Source organism: Arachis hypogaea, chromosome 4, assembly GCF_003086295.3.
Source record: "Arachis hypogaea cultivar Tifrunner chromosome 4, arahy.Tifrunner.gnm2.J5K5, whole genome shotgun sequence".
In the NCBI taxonomy this organism is placed as follows: Eukaryota; Viridiplantae; Streptophyta; class Magnoliopsida; order Fabales; family Fabaceae; genus Arachis; species Arachis hypogaea.
Window position 1 is genome coordinate 2179073 of NC_092039.1, and position 24707 is coordinate 2203779.

Below are 24707 nucleotides of genomic sequence, written 5' to 3' on the forward strand. Positions count from 1 at the left end.
TTTGAACACTTGAGATAATAAAATGTGATCTTTTACTTTTAATTTTATAAATAGGACCCAAATTAAATAAAAGGAAAAGAACAATGAATAATAAAATTGAACACTGAACACCATCCAATTTTTTTTCACTAAAAAAAATCCACTCTAAGTACCACAAACTCATTTTTAAAGTAGTTACATCTACATTCTTCTACAAAATAATTAATCATTACTGTAAATTTTTACTTGTTCTTTCTGTTTCTATTATTAATATTGCACACTCACTTATTTTAAAGTATTGACATAAGCCATATATGATTCTACTTTTTACGTATCTAAAAATAGTCTTTAGCTGCTGTATTTTCATTCAAACCCAAACTTAGACGTTAATGGCTTGATTAAATTACCTACTGTGGTTGCGGATGAGCTAAAAATATAGTTCTCCCATTGATACATTATCTCCATTGCTAAACTCTTATTGCTAAAAACCTCAGATAACTTCTTTTGGTTGTCTGAAGATTTTGTTTTACAATGTTTTAAAGGAAGAATAAAAATGAGGGGAGTTGTTTGGTAGCTTTAGTTTTAGTAATTAAGAGTAGCATAAATTTGACTTATAAATAAAACATTGACATATGACAAGAAAATCAAATCTAACACCAAAATGATTCTCTCTTTTTTTTTATAATTTCTTATAATTATTATTATCAAAATAATTTCAAGAAAAATAACACCAAAATAATTTTTTTAACTATATTTATAATTATTATTTTATTATTATTTTTATTTTTAAAAATAATTTCTTATAATTATTTTTATTAAAATAATTTTTTATAATTATTTTTTAATTATTTATTATTATTATTTATTTCTACAAATAAAATCAAAATTATTTTTATTTGTAAAAATAATTTCTTATAATTATTCTTACTATTATTTTTACCAAATTAATTTTTTATAATTTTTTTGTAATTTCAAAAAACTAACCCCAAAATGATTATCTTTCTCTCTCTTATAATTTTTTATGATTATTTTTATTAAAATAATTTCTTATAATTATTTTTATAAAACAATTTCAAGAAACTAACATCAAAATGATTGTCTCTTATAATTTTTTATGCTTTCCACTTGTCCAATCTTGATGAAGGTTATGATTTCACAAATTTGTTTAAACATTTCCAATTTTATACTCAAAATGACAAATCATGGAGACAAATTTGTGAAATCACAACTTTCATCAAGATTGGACAACTGAGAAGCATACAAAATTATTCTTATAAAAATAATTTAAAAAATTATGAGAGAGAATCATTTTAATATTAATTTTTTGAAATTATTTTATAAAAATAATTATAAAAAATTATTTTGATAAAAATAATCATAAGAAATTATAAGAGAGAGAAAATATTATTTTGGTGTTAGTTTTTCGAAATTACAAAAAAATAATTATAAAAAAATTATTTTGGTAAAAAATAATAAAAATAATTATAAAAAATTAATAATAATAATAATAAATAATTAAAAAATTATAAAAAATCATTTTAATAAAAATAATTATAAGAATTTTTTAAAATAAAAATAATAATAAAATAATAATTATAAATATAATTACAAAAATTATTTTGTTGTTTTTTTAAATTATTTTGATAAAAATAATTATAAGAAAAAAAGAGAATTATTTTGGTGTTAAATTTGATTTTCTTGTCATGTATTAATATTTTACTTATAGATTAAATTTATGTCATTTTTAATCACCAAAACTAAAATCACTAAAGAACTCTCCTTTAAAAGAAAGAAAGAAAGAAAGAAAGGAATTTATAATCATATAACTATATAAATTCCAGCCACTTCTCTTCAGTTTTCTACTATCTCTCAGTTTGAAAATGTGCTGTTCCTAATACAACATCTCTCAGATCAATTATTATCATCAATATAATAGGGTGAAACTTGTAACACATTCCTTCACAGTATCTTGTGTTAAAATAAAAATGAATGCACACGGTCCAATATATATATTTACATATCATATTCAAGTAAATTATTTTTTTATTTAGTTTAATTTTACTTTTGTACTCATTCTTTCTTAACTTGATTACATTTTTAATTATACACTTGTTAAAGTAAATACTAAATTTTGTTAAATATTTACAAATAAAAAAACAAAAATATTTTTTATTAGTCATAATATTTTTTATTTAAATAAAAATAATATTTAATTAATCAAAATACATATGTATAAACTTTTTTTTACATGTAATTTCTCAGAAAATTTTAAACCAAAACGCATACTAAATACAATTACATATGAAAGAGGAAAAAAATTATTTATGTTTTTTTTTAAATAATGATAACGTCAATCCTAAATTAATAATACTGCTTTTTTAATTATATTTTTTATTTTTTTAAATTATTTTTAATTTTTATTTGTTACATCAACATCCTTGTATTTTTGTCAGATTCATAAGGACGGTGAATAATTTTGTAAAAAAGTAAAAATATATAATTAGAAAAATAATATTATAAATTTAAAAGTGACATTGTGTTTTTTTTTCTTTCTAATATTTCTGTTCTAAAATAAATATAAACATAGTATGTATACATGACTGCATGAAATAAATACTATTCTCTACAATTAGACTATCCTTAAATTTTATTGGTTGATCATGTGAAATTTTTTATTTTAAATTAAATATCAAAACTATATTCATAATTTTAAATTTATTTTAAGAATAGACTAACAATATAGTATAATAAGATTGTGGGCTCATGTGAATAATTATTAATAATCTCAAAATTTTATACATATTGTTCTCACAACTACTAATAATAACATAATATGCAAAATAAAAATTGAAGTTAATAATACGGTATATATATTTATTATTTTTTATTGGATGTAAACATATTTAGATTGACAATAATACATATCATATAGAAAATAGAATTGTATATTAATTTTTGTATTTTAAATTTGAATCACGGGATTAAAAGAAAAAATTAAAAAAAAAATTTCTATGGTGAATTTTTCTCTTCTCACTTATTAAAATTTATGGATCATAGGTTTTGATTAAAAAAAAAACATGTACGAAAATATAAATAGTGAAAATAAAATCAGATGAATTACGTACATTTTACAATAATTAAATAATCATGTTTTAACGAATGAGGTTGTGTTATTAGAATTACTGAAATTTTTAATTTTAATTTATTAACTCTTGAATTTTATTCATCATTCGATTTTTTCAAGCGATGACAAGATGATTATTTATAAAGATGTTGTTATATATATTTACTCGTAACTTTTAATAACATGATATATTAAATAAAAATGAATGTTAATGATAGGTTATAATTTTTTGGATTTCGCTAGGGAGATAATAGACTATTTGTACAATGTGTATAATAGGCTATTGAGTTACAAAAAAAACATCCCCCATACTATATAGAATAACCATTCGAGTACTGGGATAATAAACATCTTCCCGAAAAATTAAACTAATTTTGGATTCACCAAGGATTGAATTCTTAACCTTTCGGATCTAACGCTCTAATACCATGTCATGAAATCACTCATCCCAAAAGGTTCAGCTGATGGAAAAATGTAACACTAATAGTTATATCTCTAATACTCTATAAACCTCCATTGTACACATTGTATAAATATTCCATTGGCTCCTCATACTTTTTCTATTTTTTATTTAAGTTTACAAGTATAAAGTATGGATACTTTACTAAGTTATCATGTGTTTATATGTCGGATATATTTTGAATACTACACTCATGACACTCCTATTTTTTTTGTGACAAACCGTGACTTAATAAAAGATAAAAGATTTTCTTCGAATATATATAAATACCATCACGTGTCAGTATGCTCAGTCTTATTTTTAATATATATTCTTGGAATGAATTTAGAAATAATATTTATTATTATTTATTAAAAATTATTTTAAATACATTATATAATTAAAAAAAAGTATTAAAAATAATTAAAAAACCATTTTGTTTTATATGAAGTTTAGCTCGTATATATTTTTTGAAAAAATATACACATATTATAGATGTCATCTCTTAATATTTGTAGGGATTAATATTTAAAGTGATTTTTAAACACAATAATTTAATTTAATCTCTTAAAGATTTAACTTTAGTTTTTTTTTTCTAAATTAAAGATATATTTAAATATTAGCGAAGTTAAATTTTTTGTTAATTTTTACTGACCTGTAGTATATAATAAAAATCATCACTTGTTACATTTTTGTGATACGTGATATTTAAAGATAACAAAATTAATCTAACCCAATTTCTTGTTCTAGACTAACTCAACGAACCAAAAACCTAGCATCGGGCGACTCGTCGACCCGGCAACACACCGTGACCGAATCGGGAAGTGACCCACACGTCACATCTCCAGTCCCTACATGAAATTTGCCAGCTGAACGAAGGAAACTTTTTGAAAAATGGGTCTGTTCATGTCGGACCCGTCCTAGTGCAGCTTATATAAAGGGAGGGTCCTACCCCTCCCCAAGTACATCACTTATCCCTGACATTATCTGCGGTCTTGGTACGGATACTGACTTAAACGTCGGAGTCTTTTTTGCAGGTAAAATCGAAAAAATAAATTAAATATATAAAAGGTAAAAATTTAACAAGATTTAAATTATAAAATCCTCAAATCTAATATAAATTTTATAAAATTGATTAACTCATTTAAAATTGTAGCTTCAATGTCTTTAATGTCTTCTAACATTCTCCTTTCAACTTCTCCCTTTAATGTCCATCTGTTTTTCATTCAGTCTTCGCTACATACATTTATTTCCCTTTTCTCCCTTCTGACGACTCTTCCTTTAATATAAAGTAAGAAGAACGAAAAATTTTAAATTTAAATTTTGAATAGAAAAAAAAGCATATTTATAACCCCTTCTTCTATTATTCACTATATTCTTCTAGTTACTTCACCCATTTTTTATTTGTTCAATCTGTCATCGTAATCACGGTGGTGGCGGTGGAGAGCATGGTGACAGTTGCGATTGCTACAACTGCGGTAGGATATGTCACATGACTTGGAATTGTAACCAAGAAATAAGTGAATATGGAAGCATGTATGACAACGATGATGGTAGCCGCAAATCTGTTACAACTATGGGATTTTTGGATATTTTGCAATGGACTGTCCAACAAACTCTTTGAAAATAAGGTTTGATCACTTTCAATTTCAAGGTTTTTCGTTTGATGTTTTTCAAGATTTTTCTTTTCATAATTATATAATATCTATTAGTATTGTTTTTTAATAAATACTTGTAGTATATAATAGTGTAATAGACTAGTTAATAATTTATTGAAATTTGAAAATAATAGTTATTTTAATATAAAAACAAAATAAAAATATTTATGAGAGAATAAAAATAACAAAATACTTGTCGTTTCTAGTCCATATTATTTTAGAATAGTTTGATATTCTTAAAATATTAATAAAAATATATATTTTAAATTTTTTACTATTTTTATTTTTTATTTACATAGTACCGAATCAACTAGTTCAACCAATGATCCAACGATTGAATCAGTGACTGAATGACCCAATAACTTGACCGATTCAATCATCGATTCGGTTCTGACAACTATGATTTTAAGTGTTTACATAGATGTAAGACTAAGCATGATATATTAAGTATCTCCCGTAATTTGCACGGATAATGCACTAGAAACACATAAAAGTAAAAATTCATGTAATTATATAATTAATATTAAATTTAATATCGTGTAATTATATAGTATTTATAGCATTTTGAAAAAAATGAGATGTAAACGTTTAAAATTTATCAATTTTGGTGTTTTTAATATTTGCAGTTTATTTAAGTTTTTTTTTCTTATATTATTTATAGGTGTTAAACATATATAATTTTTGAACTCATAAAATTATTCAAAATGCAAATAAATTCTGTAATATCTTTTTTACCTATCCTTTTTACTTTTTTTTTATTTTTTAATTCATTGTGTTATTCAATTATATTAATGTAGCATTATGTATTAGACATTCCAAACGTAGCATGGGTTATTCCTTAGAAAATATATATAATGTTTAATAAATTAATTTTTTTTATATATAACATTTAGTTAACAAAATAAAATATAATATTTATTATAATGCATAATTAAAACTAAATAGTTAATTACATTCAACTTGACTTATAAATTTTTCTTTTGAGGCTCATTGAATCATAGAAGAGGTTGTCAAAGAGAAAGGAGACTATTTAATTTTGTTAGATTTATTAAATAGTAAAATTTTAAACATATAATACTTTAGTTATTTTTTGGTAAAATATGTATTGTGTAAATTTATGATATGATATGAACAGAAAAATTAATTAGTAGTAAGATTGTGTAAATTTAGTATTAAGATTGTAGAAATAACTAAAATTTAGTAAGCTTCTTGAATCATTGTAAAATATGTATTGTGTAAATTTAGTAGTAAGATTTTAGACATATAATACTTTTTTTACCGAACCTAATTTTTTTCCTTATACAATGAACAAGATAAATTATTTTTTGTTATATAATATGACATAAAGAAGTTTCTTAATATTAGTAATTAACATGTAAGGGATAATTTCAGTTTTTTATTCAACGAAAAAAATTTATGTATGTTAGTTTAATTTGATTAATAATTGACATTATGTTATATGTATATATAATGTATTTTTTTATTTTCGTACTGAACATTTTTCGTACAATTAATATATTTTTTGACTCTGCTGAGCATTTCCCGTGCATCGCACGTTCATTTCGTAGCAAATACAAAAATAGAGTTCCTATTTGTGGTGGTATGGTGTGGTTTTAGCATGGAAAAGAAACATTAAGACTATTTAAGAGTTGCTATTTGGTGTAATTTCTAAACCCATTATAAATTTTAGTTTTCATACTGTAGAATTATCATATATTAACTTTCTGTAAATCAATCTGAACTAAATCATTAGTAGTGTATGATAACATGAAAGTTTCTAGATTTTGGACATTGCTGGGGCAGTAGCTTTGGCATTTTTATCTTTCAATGGTGGATCCAGCTTTCTTTTCGGTACATATCTTCTATCCATTTTCATTTTATTGTTCAGGTCATTATCTTTGAAGTGTTCAAAATAAAATTAATATATCACTATTTGTATCTTATAAATGTTTTCTGTATTTAAAATGATGACCTATATATATATATATATATATATATTTGTATCTTATATCTTATCTCAAGAAATTGATTATCATAGACGCATGATACTAACTGATTATAGTGATTATGATCTTAGTCCCAAATATGTTCCAAATAAATCTATAAGTACTGCACCAATTGAGTATGAAACTCCTCTTATGTCAAAGCCAAAACTTCCATCTCTCGATCTTTCGAGTCTCGGAGTTACGAACTAAATATTAACGTATGCTATGTCAATTATTATCTAGGGATTGTTTTGGACAATATTTATATAATTTATATTTAAAGTGATCTATCTTAGTTAGTAGGGTATTCTATTTTTCTTACTTTCTGTTCCATATAGTCTCGTACTTGTGTTGTGAAAAAACATTGTAGCTTTTGACATTCTATAAAATTATAATATCTGTGTACTTGTTATTACATTTGATTTGTGTTTATCCAACTTCTTCAATAATGATCCTTAACTTTTTTTATTTTTTTTATTAAATATTGATATTTGTCATTACTAATTTGCCTTCAACTTCTCAAACTAAGCATTATTTGATTCCCTTTTTGAAATTTTGTTAAGTCACTATCATTATTATTATGAAAGAGTATTGATTCAAAGTTCGTATATATGCTTATCGGGTCACTCTACTGTAAAGATTATCATTATACAAATTTTATACAGGTCTAATGTGTGGTTATTTTGAGAGACACGTCTCAGTTTTTATAGCTCAAGTGTGAATCGTCTCCACATCAAACATCAACTCTCCCTCTTTCTAGCTCCTCCACCACATTTAAGTATTCGTCTATCATACTACCGCACCACATCGCAGGACACGCTGCCAGACCAATTAAACATCTCTCAACTCTGATACCACTTGTTGGGTCACCGTGAAGAGCTCTCGACCGATAGAGAGATTTCGGAAAGAAATCAAGTGAGAGAACATAAGATGAGAAAATATCACATCCATTAAATAAAAATGTTGAATTTTTGAAAGAAAGAAAAAACAAATTAAATTGTATATATTCTTTTAAAATAAAAATAACATATATTATCCTTATTATAAACTATACAAAAGTTGGATCTTATTAAATAAGGGAAAATAATTTTATTACTAAAATTAAGAGATAAAGTACATATACACTATAATTCAGGAGGAGTAATAAATTACAAAATTTCCTATGAATACTAATAATAATGCAAATATCCTCTATACACATTTTTTTTACGGTAATAAAACATTGATAACGAGCATCCACTAATTACCCATGTAAAAATCTTATTAATTTGTTTGGTTAAATAATATCTTTAATATCCACAAATATATAAAGAATATCATTAAAAATAACTAACTTATATATATTATGAATTTCATTGAAAATATTTTATATTCACCACACACTATATATCTAATACTAAACCATTAATAGAAAATTGTCAGGTAGTAAAAATCCTAAATGTCTTGAAAGAGAGAGCTTGAAAGTTGAATTGATTATGGTACTCCTTATGCAGAGTTTGTTGAATGTCTTTCATTCTCTCGTTTCGTTTGCATCATTATTAGTTATGTATGAAGTAATATTAGCTTCAATGTCTTTTAATAACTCTCCCTTCAACTTCTCCCTTTAATGTCCATCTATTTTTCATTCATTCTTTGCTACATACATTTATTTTCCTTTCCTCCCTTCTCATGACTCTTCCTTTAATATCAAGTAAGAAGAATGAAAAATTTCAAATTTAAATTTTAAATAAAAAAACAAGCATATTTATAGCTCCTTCTTCCATTATTCACTATATTCTTCTGGTTGCTTTACCTATTTTTTATTTTTTTAATCTGTCATCGTGATCACAGTGGTGGCGGTGGAGAACATGGTGACAGTTGCAATTGTTACAACTGCGGTGGGATGGGTCACATGGCTTAGAATTGTAACCAAGGAAAAAGTGAATGTGGAGGTATGTATGGCAGTGATGATGGTAGACGCAAATCTGTTATAATTATGGGATTTTTGGATATTTTGTAATAGACTGCCCAATAAATTCTTTGAAAATAAGGTTTGATCACTTTCAATTTTTAGAAATTTTCAATTTCAAGGTTTTTCGTTTGATGTTTTTCAAGGTTTTTCTTTTCATAATTATATAATATCTATTAGTATTATTTTTCAATAAATACTTGTAGTATATAATAGTGCAATAGATATAAATTAATTAATAAATTATAAAATTTGAAAATAATAGTTATTTTAATATAAAAAATAAAAATATTTATGAGAGTAAAAATAACAAAATACTTATTGTTTCTAGTCCATATTATTTTAGAATAGTTTGATATTCTTAAAATATTAGTAAAAGTATATATATTTTAAAATTTTGACTATTTTTATTTTTTATTTACATAGTACCGAGTCAACTGGTTCAACCAATAATCTAACGGTTGAACCAGTGACCCAATTACCCAATAACCTGATCGATTCAATTATCGGTTCGGTTCTGACAACTGTGGTTCCAAGTGTTCACATAGATGTAAGACTAAGTATGATATATTAAGTATCTCCTGTAATTCGCGCACAGGTAATGCATTAGAAATACATAAAAGTAAAAATTCATGTAATTATATAGTATTTATAGCATTTTGAAAAAAATGAGATGTTAGCGTTCAAAATTTATCAATTTTGGTGTTTTTAATGTTATAAGTTTTTTTTCTTCTTATATTATCTATAGGTGTTAAACATATATGATTTTTGAACTCATAAAATTATTCAAAATGCAAATAAATTATGTAGTATCTTTTTTACCTATCCTTTTTACTTTTTTTTTTATTTTTTAATTCATTGTGTTATACAATTATATTAATCTAGCATTATGTATTAGACAGTCCAAACATAGCATGGGCTATTCTTTAGAAAATATATATAATGTTTAATAAATTAATTTTTTTTGTATATATAATATTTAGTTAAAAAAATAAATTATAATATTTGTTGTAATGCATAATTAAAACTAAATAGTTTATTACATTCAACTTTACTTATAAATTTTACTTTTGAGGCTCATTGAATTATATAAGAGGTTGTCAAAGAAAAAGGAGACTATTTAGTTTTGTTAGATTTATTAAATAATAAGATTTTAAACATATAATACTTTAGTTATTTTTTGGTAAAATATGTATTGTGTAAATTTATAATATGCTATACACAGAAAAATTAATTAGTAGCTAGTAAGATTGTGTAAATTTAGTATTAAGATTTTAGAAATAACTAAAATTCAGTAAGCTTCTTGAATCATTGTAAAATATGTATTATGTAAATTTAGTAATAAGATTTTGGACATATAATATTTTTTTTTGCCGAACCTAATTTTTTTTCTTATACAATAAACATGAAAAATTATTTTTTGTTATGTAATATGACATAAAAAAGTTTTTTAATATTAATAATTAACATGTAAGAAATAATTTCAGATTTTCATTCAACAACAAAAATTTATGTATGTTAATTTAATTTGATTAATGATTAACATTATGTTATATGTATATATAATGCATTTTTTTTCGTACCGAACATTTTTGTGTAATTAATATATTTTTTTCCGTGCATCGCACGGTCATCCCCTAGTAAATACAAAAATAAAGTTGCTATTTGTGGTGATGTGGTGTGGTTTTAGCATGGAAAAAAAAAACATTAAGACCATTTAAGAGTTGCTATTTGTACCTTGAGCATTTTTTTTGAAGAGAAAACCATTTAACATTTAAGAGTTTAAGTGGCTGGTTAGTATTATTTCCTTCTCAGAGTCTCTCTATTTAATTTGCACTCATGTGAAAGAAAGACAAAGTAAAAAAGAAAGAAAGAGCCCTTTTATATAAGTTTCAGCCACTTCTCTTCTGTTCTCGCACCATCTCTTTCTTTTTTTTTAAACTCTTCATCATTCATTTTATAAGAAAAAAAGAAAAGATATTAGGATATTCAAAATGCACGTATTAGTATTGAAGTGGTTTTCTCTGATCATCTTCTTAGGCACATCAACAATTTGTATTAGGATCTAAATTTCTTAGATTAGGAATAGTTTCACAAAATACTAAAACACAGTACCATGATTATGTTGTTAATATGTCTTATTACTATACTCAAAGATTAGACTATTTCAATTTTAAACTCAAAAGTTATATCACTTTTCAACAAAGATATGTGATAAATTTTAAGAATTAGGGTGGTTCTAAATTGGGGGCACCCATTTTTATATGGTTTAATGATGCAGCTTCTTTAGAAGAAAAATGCTTATTGAAAAGAATATTTCTTGAATTAAAATATGGAAAAGTATATGGAACCAATTAATAATCAGCCAAGAATGAAACAACATAATTAATTATAATTGGTTTTATTAATTTATAATTTAATTTATTTTTTAAATTATTGTTGACCACGTTTAAAATATGAGGGAAGATACGCTAACGGAACAGATGCTTTAATTAATTATGTTTTATTAATGCGTAACACATGAAACATAGAAATCATATTCAAAACTATCCAATGTACAAGGAAAAGAAACATCCGTGTGCCTATCAGTAGCAACATCCGATTAAAGTCACCGGTGCCTCTGGTTTACCAATTGGCTGATTCTTGGCTTATATAGAGTTGGTTCCCTAGCATTGTTAATATTCCATTACTGTAATTATTTCTTGAATTAATAATAATCATTATTAATTTCTGTTACAAACCGACAAATAATCAACATTTTGCGATTGGTGCAATTTCTACCCATATAAATTTTAGCTTCCACACCGTAGAATTATTATATATTAATTTTCTGTAAACCAATCTACTAAATCATTAGTAGTGTATGATAACATCAAAATTTTTAAATTTTGGATATTGTTGTTCTTGGTGGCTGCTAGGGCAGCAACTTTGGCATTTTTATCTTTCAATGGTGGATCCAACTTTCTTTCCGGTACATATCTTCTATCTATTTTTATTTTATTGTTCAGGTCATTATTTTTGAAGTGTTCAAAATAAAATTAATATATCACTATTTGTATCTTTTAAGTGTTTTATGCATTTAAAATGATGACCTATAATCATATATATATATATATATATATATATATATATATATATATATATATAAATATTTGTATCTTATATCTTATATCTTATTTCAAAAAATTGATTATCATGGATGCATGATGCTAACTTATTATAGTGATTATGTTCCCAGTCCCATATATGTTCCAAATAAATCTATAAGGACTACACCAATTGAGCATGGAACTCCTCTCATGTCAAACCCAAAACCTCTCTCTCGATCTTCTTAGTCTCGAAATTACGAACTAAACATTATCGTATGCTATGCCAATTATCATCTAGGGATTATTTTAGACAATATTTACGTAATTTATATTTGAAATGATCTATCTTAATTAGTAGGGTATGTTACTTTTTTTACTTTCTGTTTTATGTAGTTTCGTGTTTGTGTTGTGAAAAAATATTGTAGCTTTTGACATTTTATAAAATTATAATATCTGTATGGGTCACTCTACTGTAAAGATTATCATTATACAGATTTAATGTATGATTATTTTATTAAAGGACACACATCAGTTTTTATAGGTGAATTATTGATGTTAAAAAAGTTTGATTTGTTAATCAATGTATAATTAAATCCTAATACAATAGGTAAAATTAGATCATTTTAACGCTGTGATCGTCTAATTATAGTACTAGTATAAAACTAAATTGTTGAATCATAAGAAATCTTTTTACTTTTTAGTATTTACATTAGAACTAAAATTAAAAAATCGTTTCATAAGCTAAGATTTTGTACTAATTTTAAAAAGAAATACTCATTTCAGTTAAAAATAAAAATAATATTTTTTAATTATAATTAGAATTATTTTTTGTATAGTATATATTAAAATAATCTATTTGATCATAAAAGACATAAATAAGTTCTAGATTGTTTTATAAAGAGTTTCAATTGTTAGAATATACTTTTTATTTTTTAATTTTTTTTATTAGCAAAACATTGTACAGCTGTAATAATAGAAAAGTTTATTTATACTTCACAATTATTTTTTTTCTTAGAGGATAAACGAAATAAATATGTAAAAAAATTGAAACATCAAAATTAGAAACTATTTTATTTATCGACTATCACGAAATTATATTTATTATTTTCATGTCATGGGTAAAAATAATTCATTATTCAATAGATAAAACCAATTTGAAAGTGAATCTTAAACTTTGATTAAATAAAAAATATTGAACTCTTGTATTAAAAAGGGTATCGTAAAAATTTTAAAATAATTTAAATCAACAAAAGTAATATTGTTTACTTGAAAAAAAATACTACAAGAAATTTTTATATACTTTGTAAAAATTATATAGATTTTAATTATAACATTAGCTAATATTTTTAGTTTTTGTTACGGTTAAATTGCAAAACATGGTTCTTTATTATCAAAATGGCAGCGGAAGCATGAATTAGGAAATACATTTTTCTTTTATTTTTTTAGAAAAAAAATCGACATATTAGTCGTTTTTAGAGCAGTTAAATAATCATCGTATTAATTAAATTTATCATTTTATACGAGATTAATTTATATCAAGATATTTTTCTTTTAGTTTGTATTTTAATTTGGTTGAATTTGGAGAATACATATTATGAAATAGATAAAGCATTTAATTAAAATTGGGCACTAAATAATTATTTGGATGGCATATAGGGATAGCAATATATACCTTACAACGGGTACTTAATTAGAAACTTAGAGTAATCATTAAGTTAATTATTTAAATTATTAATTTGGTATGTTTGTTATTTAAAGAATAATATTATAAGAAATTAAAATTAAAAAAAGAATAAAAATATATTTATTTTTATTTGTGTTATTTTAATTTTATTATAAATTTAATGATAATACTATTTGTCATTTTATGTTAGATTTTTAAAATTTTCTATTATTTTTAATTTGAATTTGAATTTAATTTTTTATTTTTATTTTTTGTTTTTAATCTAATTTAGGAGCCTCGTTCCAATTCATCCATTAAAAATTAGAATGGAATCGGAATATTTTTGATAGTCAAACTTAGAAATCTAAATTTTATGTTTTATATAAGTTATCTATACCAAAAAATAAATGAATAATTTAATTATCATTAATGTTAATACAATTAATCAAAGAATAATTATTTAATAATGATTAATTTTTTAATTTATATGAATATCAAATAAAAAATATTAAAATTATATGTTTATTTAAAAAATAAACTAGTCAAATGAGTCGATTCATTAATTTATTAGACTTGTATACAGAAAAATATATTAGCATATTATCTAAAAGATTTTTTGCTAGTAGATTGAAATAATTTTTGAGGTTATTATTTGTAAGACAATGAATTTTGATATTTAAGAGTTATTTTAGATATATTTTTTTAAATCTTCTCATACTAGATCCTCTTTCTTAGTTAACATCAGCTCTTCTTTTTTTTTTTTTTTCTAAAATCATTTTCAACATGTCTTTTTCGTTCTTCCATGGATGACATGAATTGCTTTTTTGTTTATGCACTGCATACTCTTAATTTTTTACAGCATTGACCATAATATATTTGGTTGACTACAATTGAATATTTTTTAAACTATTTTATCTTTATATCAATGCCGTAAAAAAGTTCTTGGTTGATATTCGATTGCAAAATGTGAAAATGATAGGTTGAACTTGGAATAGCTTTAATTACACATTTACATCCTCTTTATTTTATCATTAGACCATATTTTTCTTGTAATTTATTATGTTAATTATTATATATATTTACATAATATATTCAAGAAAATTATTATTTTTATTTAGTTTAATTCTAATTTTATACTCATTTTTTCTTAATTTGATTATATTTTTAATTATACACTAAAGTAAATATTAAATTTTATTAAATATTTACAAATGAAAAAAACAAAAATATTTTTTATTAATCATGATATTTTTTATTGAAATAAAAATAATATTTAATTAATCAAAATACATATGTATAAACTTTTTTTAATATGTAATTTCCCAACGTTTCTTAAATCAAAACGCATACTAAATACAATTATATATGAAAGAGGAAAAAATCATTTATATTTTTTTTTAAAATAATGATAACATCACTCCTAAATTAATAATATTATTTTTTTAATTATAATTTTTAATTTCTTTTAAACTACTTTAATCTTTATTTGTTATATCAACGTCCTTATATTGTTGTCAGATTTATAATAAGACGGTGAATAATTTTATAAAAAAATAAAAATATATAATTAAAAAAATAATGTTATGAATCTAAAAATAGCATTATGAATTTTTTTTCTTTAATATTTCTGTTCTAAAATAAATATAAACATAATATATATTTATGATTGTGTGAAATAAATGTTACTCTGTATTATTAGACCATCCTTAATTAAATCTTATTGATTGATCATATGAAATTCTTTATTCTAGATTAAGTATCAAAATTATATTCGTAATTTTAAATCTATTTCAAGTATAGACTAACTAATAATACAGTGTAATAAGATTGTGAGTTCATGCAAATAATTATTAGTAATCTCAAAATTTTATACATATTGTATTCACAATTACTAATAAAAATATAATATGCTAAATAAAAATTGAAGTTAATATACAGTATTATATATATATATATATATATATATATATATATATATATTTATTATTTTTTATTGTATGTAAGCATATTTAGGTTAATGCTAATACGTTTCATATAAAAAAATAGAATCGTATGTTAATATTTGTATTTTAAATTTGAGTCATGGGATTAAAAGAAAAAAATATATATATAAAGAATATAATTTTTATGGTGAACTCTTCTCTTCTCACTTATTAAAATCTAAGATAATTTAAAGAATTATTATTATTAATTTTTTATCTTTTCTTTTTACCAGAATTCTAATAAAAAAAACCAGGGCACATACATGGAATATGTTTTCTACACAAAAAAGTTGAATATATGTAAGGGCAAGAATAAATACTAATTAAAATGATAGTTTAAAAATTTTATTGTGTTCTAATAATAGAAGGCTGTGAAAGATGTAGAATAAGTTAATGCTCTTTATTATAATTTGATCTTTGATAATTTGTCTCAGTAGATTAATTGACCTTAATTACTACTATATAATGAATTAGTTTCAAATATTTTTAAAATTATCATGTAAATTTAATTGAAACTGAAAAAAAAAAGTCTTACTTACAATTTTTTTAAAATATTTTTCAAAATTTTGAAATTATAACTTACTTTAAAAATAAGTATTTTAAATAGTAATATAATTAATAAGTTAAAAAAAACTGGCTATTTAAAAGTTTTAAAAGGAAAAAATGTCAAGAATCTAATATATTAAATGTAAAACATAAAAAATTATTAGTTAATGTTAGATTAATATCTAATATTTTTTAAAAACGAAAACAACAAACACAAAATTTATGAAAATGCATGCATGGTTATTGAAGATTCATCATTTTATCTTCTTAGTTATATCCATATACCTCTATTTCACATTAATATATGACACATATGATAATATGCATATAATAAATATGAGCAGAGGGAGAATTTTTTTTAATTAGTGACACAACTAATTTTTTTTTTTTTTTGGTTAACGTGATTGCAGCTAATTTAATTATAAAAGGGCATATAAAACAAAATATAAAAATATAAATATAAAAAAGGAACATGAAAAAGAAACATAGCTCTACTACAACTTATACGTCTAGCATTTGTTTTGAGAAAAAAAAATCATCTATCGTTTAACTTCTTTGCTGGTTGGTTGGTATCTCTATTTAATTTGCACGTATTTAAAAAGTAGACAAAAAAAGAAAAAAAGGAAAGGGACTTATAAGTTATAATCATATAACTATATAAGTTTTCAGTCACTTTCAGCATCTCTCAGATCAATTATCATCATCAATATAATAAGGTGAAGCTTGTAACACATTCCTTCACATTCCTTCTCTATATATAAGTTTCAGCGAGCTCTTCACTTCTCACACTATTTCCTTCTTTCTCTTAGGCTTTCATTATTCACTTCAATAAAAAAAAGATATTAGAAGTTTTAAAATGCATGTATTAATATTGAAGTGGTTTTTTCTAATTATTTTTTTAAACACATCAACAATTTGTGTTTTAGGATCTAAATTTCCTAGACTCGGAATAGTTTCACAAAATACTAAAACAAAATATCATGATCATATTGTTAACATATCTTATTATTTCACTCAAAAATTAGATCATTTTAATTATAACCCCGAAAGTTATATCACTTTTAAACAAAGATATGTGATAGATTTTAAGAATTGGGATGGTTCTAAATCGGGGGCACCAATTTTTGTATGGTTTAATGCCGAATCTTCTTTAGAAGAAGGAATCGTTGCCGCTGGATTTCTCAAAGACAACGCTCTTTATTTCGGTGCTCTTCTTGTATACATTGAGGTAATTGTGACTCTTTAGAGAACGTACTTGATATTCTATAAATTATAATAAAAAAAATTATTTAATTTTTAAAATTATTTCGTAGAGAATATGAAAAATGTAAGAACGTTCTAAAAAGAATGCATGGAGTGTCAATTACTTTCAAGTAGTTGTAGTTTTTTAATTTGTTGGGAATTGATGATTGAGTTAGAAGAATAATGGTGATAGTCTTCGTGGTAGGATTGATTTTTTTCGCTTTGCTTTATATCAAAGCATAAAATCTCGTGCATGCCTTAATAATGTGGCCAATATAATCTAAGTAAATATATGTACATTTTTGTCTACCACTAAATAGATGAAATAAATATATAATCTTTATTTTCATGTTTAATTTATTTATGTTGTTATATGCATTTTATATTGTTATTTATATCATACACGAATCAATTAAGAGATTAACTGAATGTTGTATTATTATTATTATTATTATTATTATTATTATTATTATTATTATTATTATTATTATTATTATCAACAGCATAGATATTATGGAAAATCATTTCCATTTGGCTCATCCGAAGAAGCTTTGAGAAATGCAAGCACTATGGGATATTTTAATTCAGCGCAAGCATTAGCAGATTATGCTGATATCCTTCTACACGTTAAAAAGGTTTTCAATGCTCATGATTGTCCAATCATTGTTTATGGAGGTTCCTACGGTGGAAGTACGTCATATTATATATTATTAATTACATAAAAAAATTATAAAAATATTTTTAAATTTTATTATTTAAACATATGATTAATATTTATTTTAATTTTTTTTTTGTTTATCTACTAGTGCTTGCAGCGTGGTTTCGACTCAAATATCCCCATATTGCATATGGTGCTTTAGCTTCATCCGCCCCGATTCTCTATTTTGATGGTGTTGCCCCAAAATATGGATATTATTATATTGTATCCAAAGATTTTAGGGTAATACATTATATATATGTTATTATTTTATCAATTTTATATTAGTTATTAAAATAATGTGTATTTTGATAAAAAAAAATTAATAATAAATTCTAAAAGATAATTAATTTAATTTACTCTGTTGGTATGTAGAAAATAAGTAAGAGCTGTTATTATACTATTCAAAAGTCTTGGTACGACATTGATGAAATAGCCAAAAAACCTCATGGCCTCTCAATTCTAAGCAAAAGGTTTAAGATTTGCAAGTAAGTCAAATATTTAATTTTTTTGTTCCATATTATTATTATTATTATTATATACTACATTAATTTAAAATTTGCAGGAAATTGAAAAATGTTGAAGTTCTAAAAGATCATTTAAAGAATATATATTCTGTCGGAGCTCAATATAATCAACCATCAGTTGAGAGCATATGTCACGCCATTAACAATGCAGCCAACAAAACCGATAAAATTGGTCAAATATTTGAAGCTTTTACACTTTTTAATCAACTATCAAATTTTTCTTGCTATGACATAGAAGGAAGTGATAATGCAATTGACCAATCTCAAGATGGCAAGGCATGGAATTGGCAGGTAAAAAAAAATCCATCTATTTTTTCTTGGTTTATATATATAATGTCTAATTAACTAATAAAAAATTAATTAATTTAATAAACAGACTTGTAGCGAAATCATTAATCCAATTGGTACTGAGAAAGATGCTTCAATGTTTCAACCAAGACCTTTTAATATGAAAAATTATCTCAATTTATGCAAGCATCAATATGGCATCATTCCAGTGCCTCATTGGATAACAACCTATTATGGTGGCCAGGTATTTAAATAATAATTCTTTCAATCCTTTTATAAATTATTTTCAACAAATAATTAATTATTGATTATCATTAATCTTTATTTTATATATGACAGGATATAAAATTGGTCTTCAAAAGATTTGCTAGTAATATAATTTTTTCCAATGGATTAAAAGATCCGTATAGCTCAGGCGGGTAAGACATTTTAATACAAATGTGTTTGTTTATTAAATATATACAAAAATAATAAATATGAAATTAATTATAATTAAATAATAAATATTTTAATAATATAATGTACACTATGTATTGCAGAGTATTGGAGAGTTTATCAACCAGCCTGATTGCTATTACCACAGTCAATGGTATTAATATATCAATCATAATTTTTTTTTACAATAAATAAACAATTTTAGTTATTTTTATTATTGTTATTGCAGGTAGTCACTGCTTGGACATCCTTCCAGCACAACATAGTGATCCTAAGTGGTTGATCCATCAAAGACACGTTGAAATAAATATCATTGCAAGCTGGATTGCAGAATACCAAGCTGATAGATTAATTTGTTAATAATGAGTGATAGCTTTTTTTTTTTTGTCCTTTTTATGAATGTACTTTATATTAGTCAATTTTATATATTAAGTTTATGTACTTTACATTTCTTAAAAAATGAAGTTAATATGTACACTATCAGAATAATGTCTGAATAAGTTAACATGCCAACGAATACAATAAAGCATAACCAAAACCATAAAAATTAAAAATCAAACAGAGTAGCATCGCAAACAATTGAAACAAATCTAAGAAAATTCCACATATAAATTCAGGAAGCTTTCAGGAATATAGTTAAAAAGAACATTTTTTTTTTAATTTCGACGGGGCCTACAGCTCAAATTTAAAATGAACAATATATATATATAACTACTAGTTAAGACAGCATCACCATGGAATGTGCCTCTAGGAGAGCAACAAAATTGAAGAGAGGAAAACAGAAAATAAAATAAAACCCTAGATGCAGATTATGTTTTTCCCCCATATATAACTTGTTGTACAAGTTAGCCTCTATTAATTCCAAACAAATATAGAGATGTGATTGAAGAAAGGCAAAAAAGAATTGCAATGGTAACTATAACATGCTCAATGTACAGAGTAAAAAGCTACACCCATTCTCGGGCTTTTTGAAACTGTTGATCAACACTCATGATGTATAGTGTATCAAGTGAATCTATTAAAGTTGCCCAAGACCTCCAAAACTGTTGACACCACTCTTTGACTGAGGCTGGCATCGCCAGGGGGGAAATAGTTATTAAATATTCAAATTTAACGAAAAAATAACTAATTGATAATAGAAACAGTTATTGGTACAACCACAAAAAGCATTTTACTTCATAAAAATTATAATGCACACTATTTTTTGCATTGCAGTAAAAAATAGTAAACAAAATCAGGCATTGCAAAAACACCAAAGTAGTGTCATATTCAAAGGAAAGAAGCTGAACTACTAACTTTAGACCAAAAGCTTTGAAGTTGATTGTTCATACATAATTACCATACTTATAATCTGGGACAAAAAAAATACCTGAAGTTCATCTTGGCCCCATGCATACTTCTCATAAGATCCCCAAGCATGGAGCATAGCTTCTTTTACTTTTTCTCTTCTCTCGATGTCAACTGGACAATCTACGATATCTTTACTAGACTTGGTAGTTTTCCTCCTTAAGGCAATTTCCCCAACTTTACCACCATGGGAATTATTTAGCTCTTCCAACTGAAACAAGACCAATTGCTTACTCCCCGAAATAGCATATTATTAAAATTGAAAAACATTTCTCATGACAAAATATTATATTAACCGAGTAAGAAACCTGTGCTGTATACAAACAGATCCAAAAAAAAAAAAGTGCAATTAGTATCAAAAGATGAGGATTTAGCTTTATATAAGATTGAATAGAGAATGAGAAATTAAACTATGGATTTCCATCAGTTTGATGCAGGACTGATGCGGACAACACCAAACATATATGATCATTTTGTTAGTCGTGTTTGTTTCTTGTGATTGTAACATACAATGAACAAATGTACAAAAAGTTAGGCGCTTTACATCTTCTTACAAGATTTTGCATATCAGTAATTTCTTTCCATAACTCCTCAACTTCTTCTACCTTCATTTCACAGAACAATTATTAATGTCTGCAAAATGAACTTATGCAAAAACCAAAAGGATTTCAGCTTCCCTTAAAAAGAAATTTGAATAGGAAATGAAAACAAAGTTCTACTTCAAAATCATCTACATGAATAAACCATCCTAGTTGTGCCCACCTCTAATTACAGCATTCTCAAGTCTCAACCTAGTAACAACTTGCTTGTTTAGCAATAAAAAACAGTAGTTCCACATAATTCAGCTCCAATGTTTCCTTCAGAGTTAATCTACAGTCTAATTCCAACAAATTAACGACTATGCAACTAATTAAAGCCTCAATTGAGCAGATCCCTACAGAATCTTTGACTAATTACTAAGCTGAAAACCAATTCACAATTATAAATAATTCTGAGGGTTAGGGTTTACAGCATACAGGGAAGAGGGAAGGAGCACCGACGGAGGGAGCGTGGATGGAGGGTTTGCGAGAGAGAGTGAGCGCCGAGGAGGGAGGCCTTGCTATAAAGATTCAATCCTTAGTTCCTTAGTGCTTCCGCAACAACAGCCGCAACTTTAAATGCGATATGAAATAACCAAAAGTCCAAAACTCATTCCTAAAGCAATAACGCCACAAATTCCTCAATAACGTAAAGCAGAAAAGAGACTAAACTAGTTTTCGGAGTAAAGCAACTTACTGAAATCGAGGCTAAGTGGGGGAACGAAACCGCAGCGGCTCCGACGAGCTCCAACAGTGATCAGAACTCCGGTAACGGTGGCTGTAACAACATGCAACGACAATAAAGTTACCGAAATCTCAAAAGGATGTAAACCAAATTCAAAACCCTTACCGGCAGCGTTGTCGACGACGGCAGCGGCGTTCCCTGGCGGCAGAAGCGGCGGTAACCCTGATGGCGGCGCTGACAACGACGGCTCCCTCGGGTGACTACCTAACCACGGCGACGGCGAAGAAGCCATGGCAGCGGCGGCAACAAGCTCCTCTCCCGCGAGCTCCTTCTCTCTCCTGCGTTTGGCTCGGCGGCGACGGAGGCCTCTTCTCCTTCTTCTGTCCGCGACCAGCCTCGACGGTGGTGGAAACCGGCGACGACAGCAACGACGCGGCTGACAGCGGTGGCTTCATGGACGGCGACGCGACTCCCTCTCCTCGCGGTTCTGGCGGCGGCAGCAGCGCGGCCTTCTCTTCTCTTTCTCGGATCCCCTCTCTTCTCTCTTCCCTTCTCCCCCGTTGCAGCTCACTCATCCCCGGCGGCGCTCTCCCCCTCTCGGACCTCCCTCTTCCCCCTTTCCCTTTCTTCTTTCATTTTGTTTCAGCGTGTGTCTGTGCTTGTTGAGTGTGAGTGTGAGTGTGAGTGTGAGTGTGTGATCGCGAGTGAGGGGGTGGGGTACCCCGTGTGTGTTAGTTAGAGGTGAGACGTTCAAATCTAAATCCATTTAAATTAAATCATTCGTCCAATAAAATTGATTAAAACGTATTAATCCATATTTAATTGAATTTTTTTTTTGAAATCGCTGGATCAAATCGGATTTCATATCTATTTTTTATAATTGATATAATCTAATCTAAATCGTACAATGTACTATAATATTATTATTTTATTATTATATTTACAATTACACTTATAACATGTTCAATTTGTTATACATTTTTATATTATTCATGTATTATTATTATTTAAAAAATATTTTTTGTTCAAAATGTTATTTATTTATTTATTTTAACTAACTTATAATTTTATTTCTAATGTTATGTTAATTATCTTTAAAATACCATTTTATTATCAACTTGAAATTTATTTTTGAATAAATACTAATTTAACGAAAATTAATGATAATTAAATTAATTTTCTTTCATTTATAAAATAAAGTTAAAAATTTATATATTAAAATTAAGACATATAAAAAACTCATGTTTTTTAATTATAAGAACTCTAAATAATAAATAAAAATTTACTAACTTTTATATAAAAATCTCTAAAATATAGTCTTAAATAAAAATAATACATCATAAGTAATTTATTAATAACTTTTAAAAATTTAAGGATCTGATGACCATAAATAACGATGATACAGAAACCGATGACGATGTAGAGGAGATGAAGACCACTACCACCACAATGTACAGGAGCTAACGACCACGCATAGGAGACTACGGTGCACACTAGACCATGATGACGTGTACGACACGACAACAATGCACATGAGACGATGATGGTGTAGAAGATGACGATAGAAAAGACGGAGACGAGACGAGAGGTTTAAAGGAGGCTACACAAGTACTCCTTCTTCTAGCAGGAGATCCATTGTTCAATGGAGTGGAGGAGTGAAGGTGAGGAAGTTAGGATTTTTACTGTTTTACTTTGTCTTTTACATTTAACTATTGTTATTTATGTTTAACAATGCAGTTAAATTTTTTTTAAGTTTCACAAATTAATTTTTCGTTAACATTTAAAATTTGACTATTAATAAAAACTATATATTAATTTTTTTAAAAAATATAAAATAATATCTATAACTTTTAAAAATTAATTATGTAATCTTTAATTTTTTTTACCAAAAACAATTAATGAATACAAACAATATTTAAAAAATTTATATTCTTTAAACTAAATAAAATTATCCTGAAAAAATTATATAAATAAATTTTTTTACCCTTAGAGATTTTAAGATTTTGAAATAATTTTTTTAGTTACAAAAAATACTTACATTTTGTGATAAACAAATAATTTGTTACAAATAATATTGAATTTTGTGTTAAATAAATTTTTCGTTACAAAGTATTTTGAATGTTCACTACTTTATCTTTTGTTACAAAATATTACAAAATTTTACAACAAAATATTAATTCTTTACAAAAACTAACATAATTTATAACAAAAAAAAATTAGGTTGTTACAAAATATTAGCACAGTTTGTAGCAACTTGTATTGTTGTTATAAAACATTATTATTCTGTAATACTCACCAATTATTGCTACAAAAAAAATCTTTTTGTAAAAATTTTGAATTTGACACAAAATTTTTGTTACAAATGCTCTATTTTCTTGTAGCGTTAGGTCAAGTAAAACTAGGCCTAAATCAATACCTGATCCTATTCGCAGCTTGTAAACTTCGGTTAATTAATGACTAATTAAATCATAAATTAAAATTTATTATAGAAAATT

General features: G+C 25.0%; 2 protein-coding genes across 23 annotated transcripts; one reads left to right on the forward strand and one right to left on the reverse strand.

Annotated features, from left to right (window-relative positions):
- The first annotated feature begins 13867 nt into the window (after nt 1-13867).
- LOC112798322 (uncharacterized) lies at nt 13868-20045 on the forward strand. Its single transcript, XM_029298095.2, has 10 exons — nt 13868-13904; nt 17340-17641; nt 18159-18345; nt 18462-18595; nt 18728-18840; nt 18918-19170; nt 19256-19411; nt 19507-19586; nt 19707-19756; nt 19832-20045. The coding sequence occupies exons 1-10, from the start codon at nt 13868-13870 to the stop codon at nt 19960-19962; spliced, it is 1443 nt and encodes a 480-aa protein (XP_029153928.2). The 3' UTR covers nt 19963-20045.
- On the reverse strand, nt 19631-22950 carry LOC140184377 (mannosyl-oligosaccharide 1,2-alpha-mannosidase MNS1-like). Of its 22 annotated transcripts, none has more exons than XM_072234803.1 (6): nt 22378-22944; nt 22225-22305; nt 21966-22143; nt 21504-21554; nt 20972-21160; nt 20287-20671 (listed from the first exon to the last, which is right to left on the reverse strand). In XM_072234803.1, the coding sequence occupies exons 4-6, from the start codon at nt 21513-21515 to the stop codon at nt 20621-20623; spliced, it is 252 nt and encodes an 83-aa protein (XP_072090904.1). In that variant the 5' UTR covers nt 21516-21554; nt 21966-22143; nt 22225-22305; nt 22378-22944; the 3' UTR covers nt 20287-20620. The 22 variants fall into 22 exon arrangements, with proteins under 22 accessions (XP_072090918.1, XP_072090922.1, XP_072090908.1 ...); XM_072234813.1 differs by having other exon boundaries at nt 21494-21554; XM_072234817.1 differs by lacking the exons at nt 20287-20671; nt 21504-21554 and adding an exon at nt 19631-19922 and having other exon boundaries at nt 21966-22100.
- Nucleotides 22951-24707: the final 1757 nt, after the last annotated feature.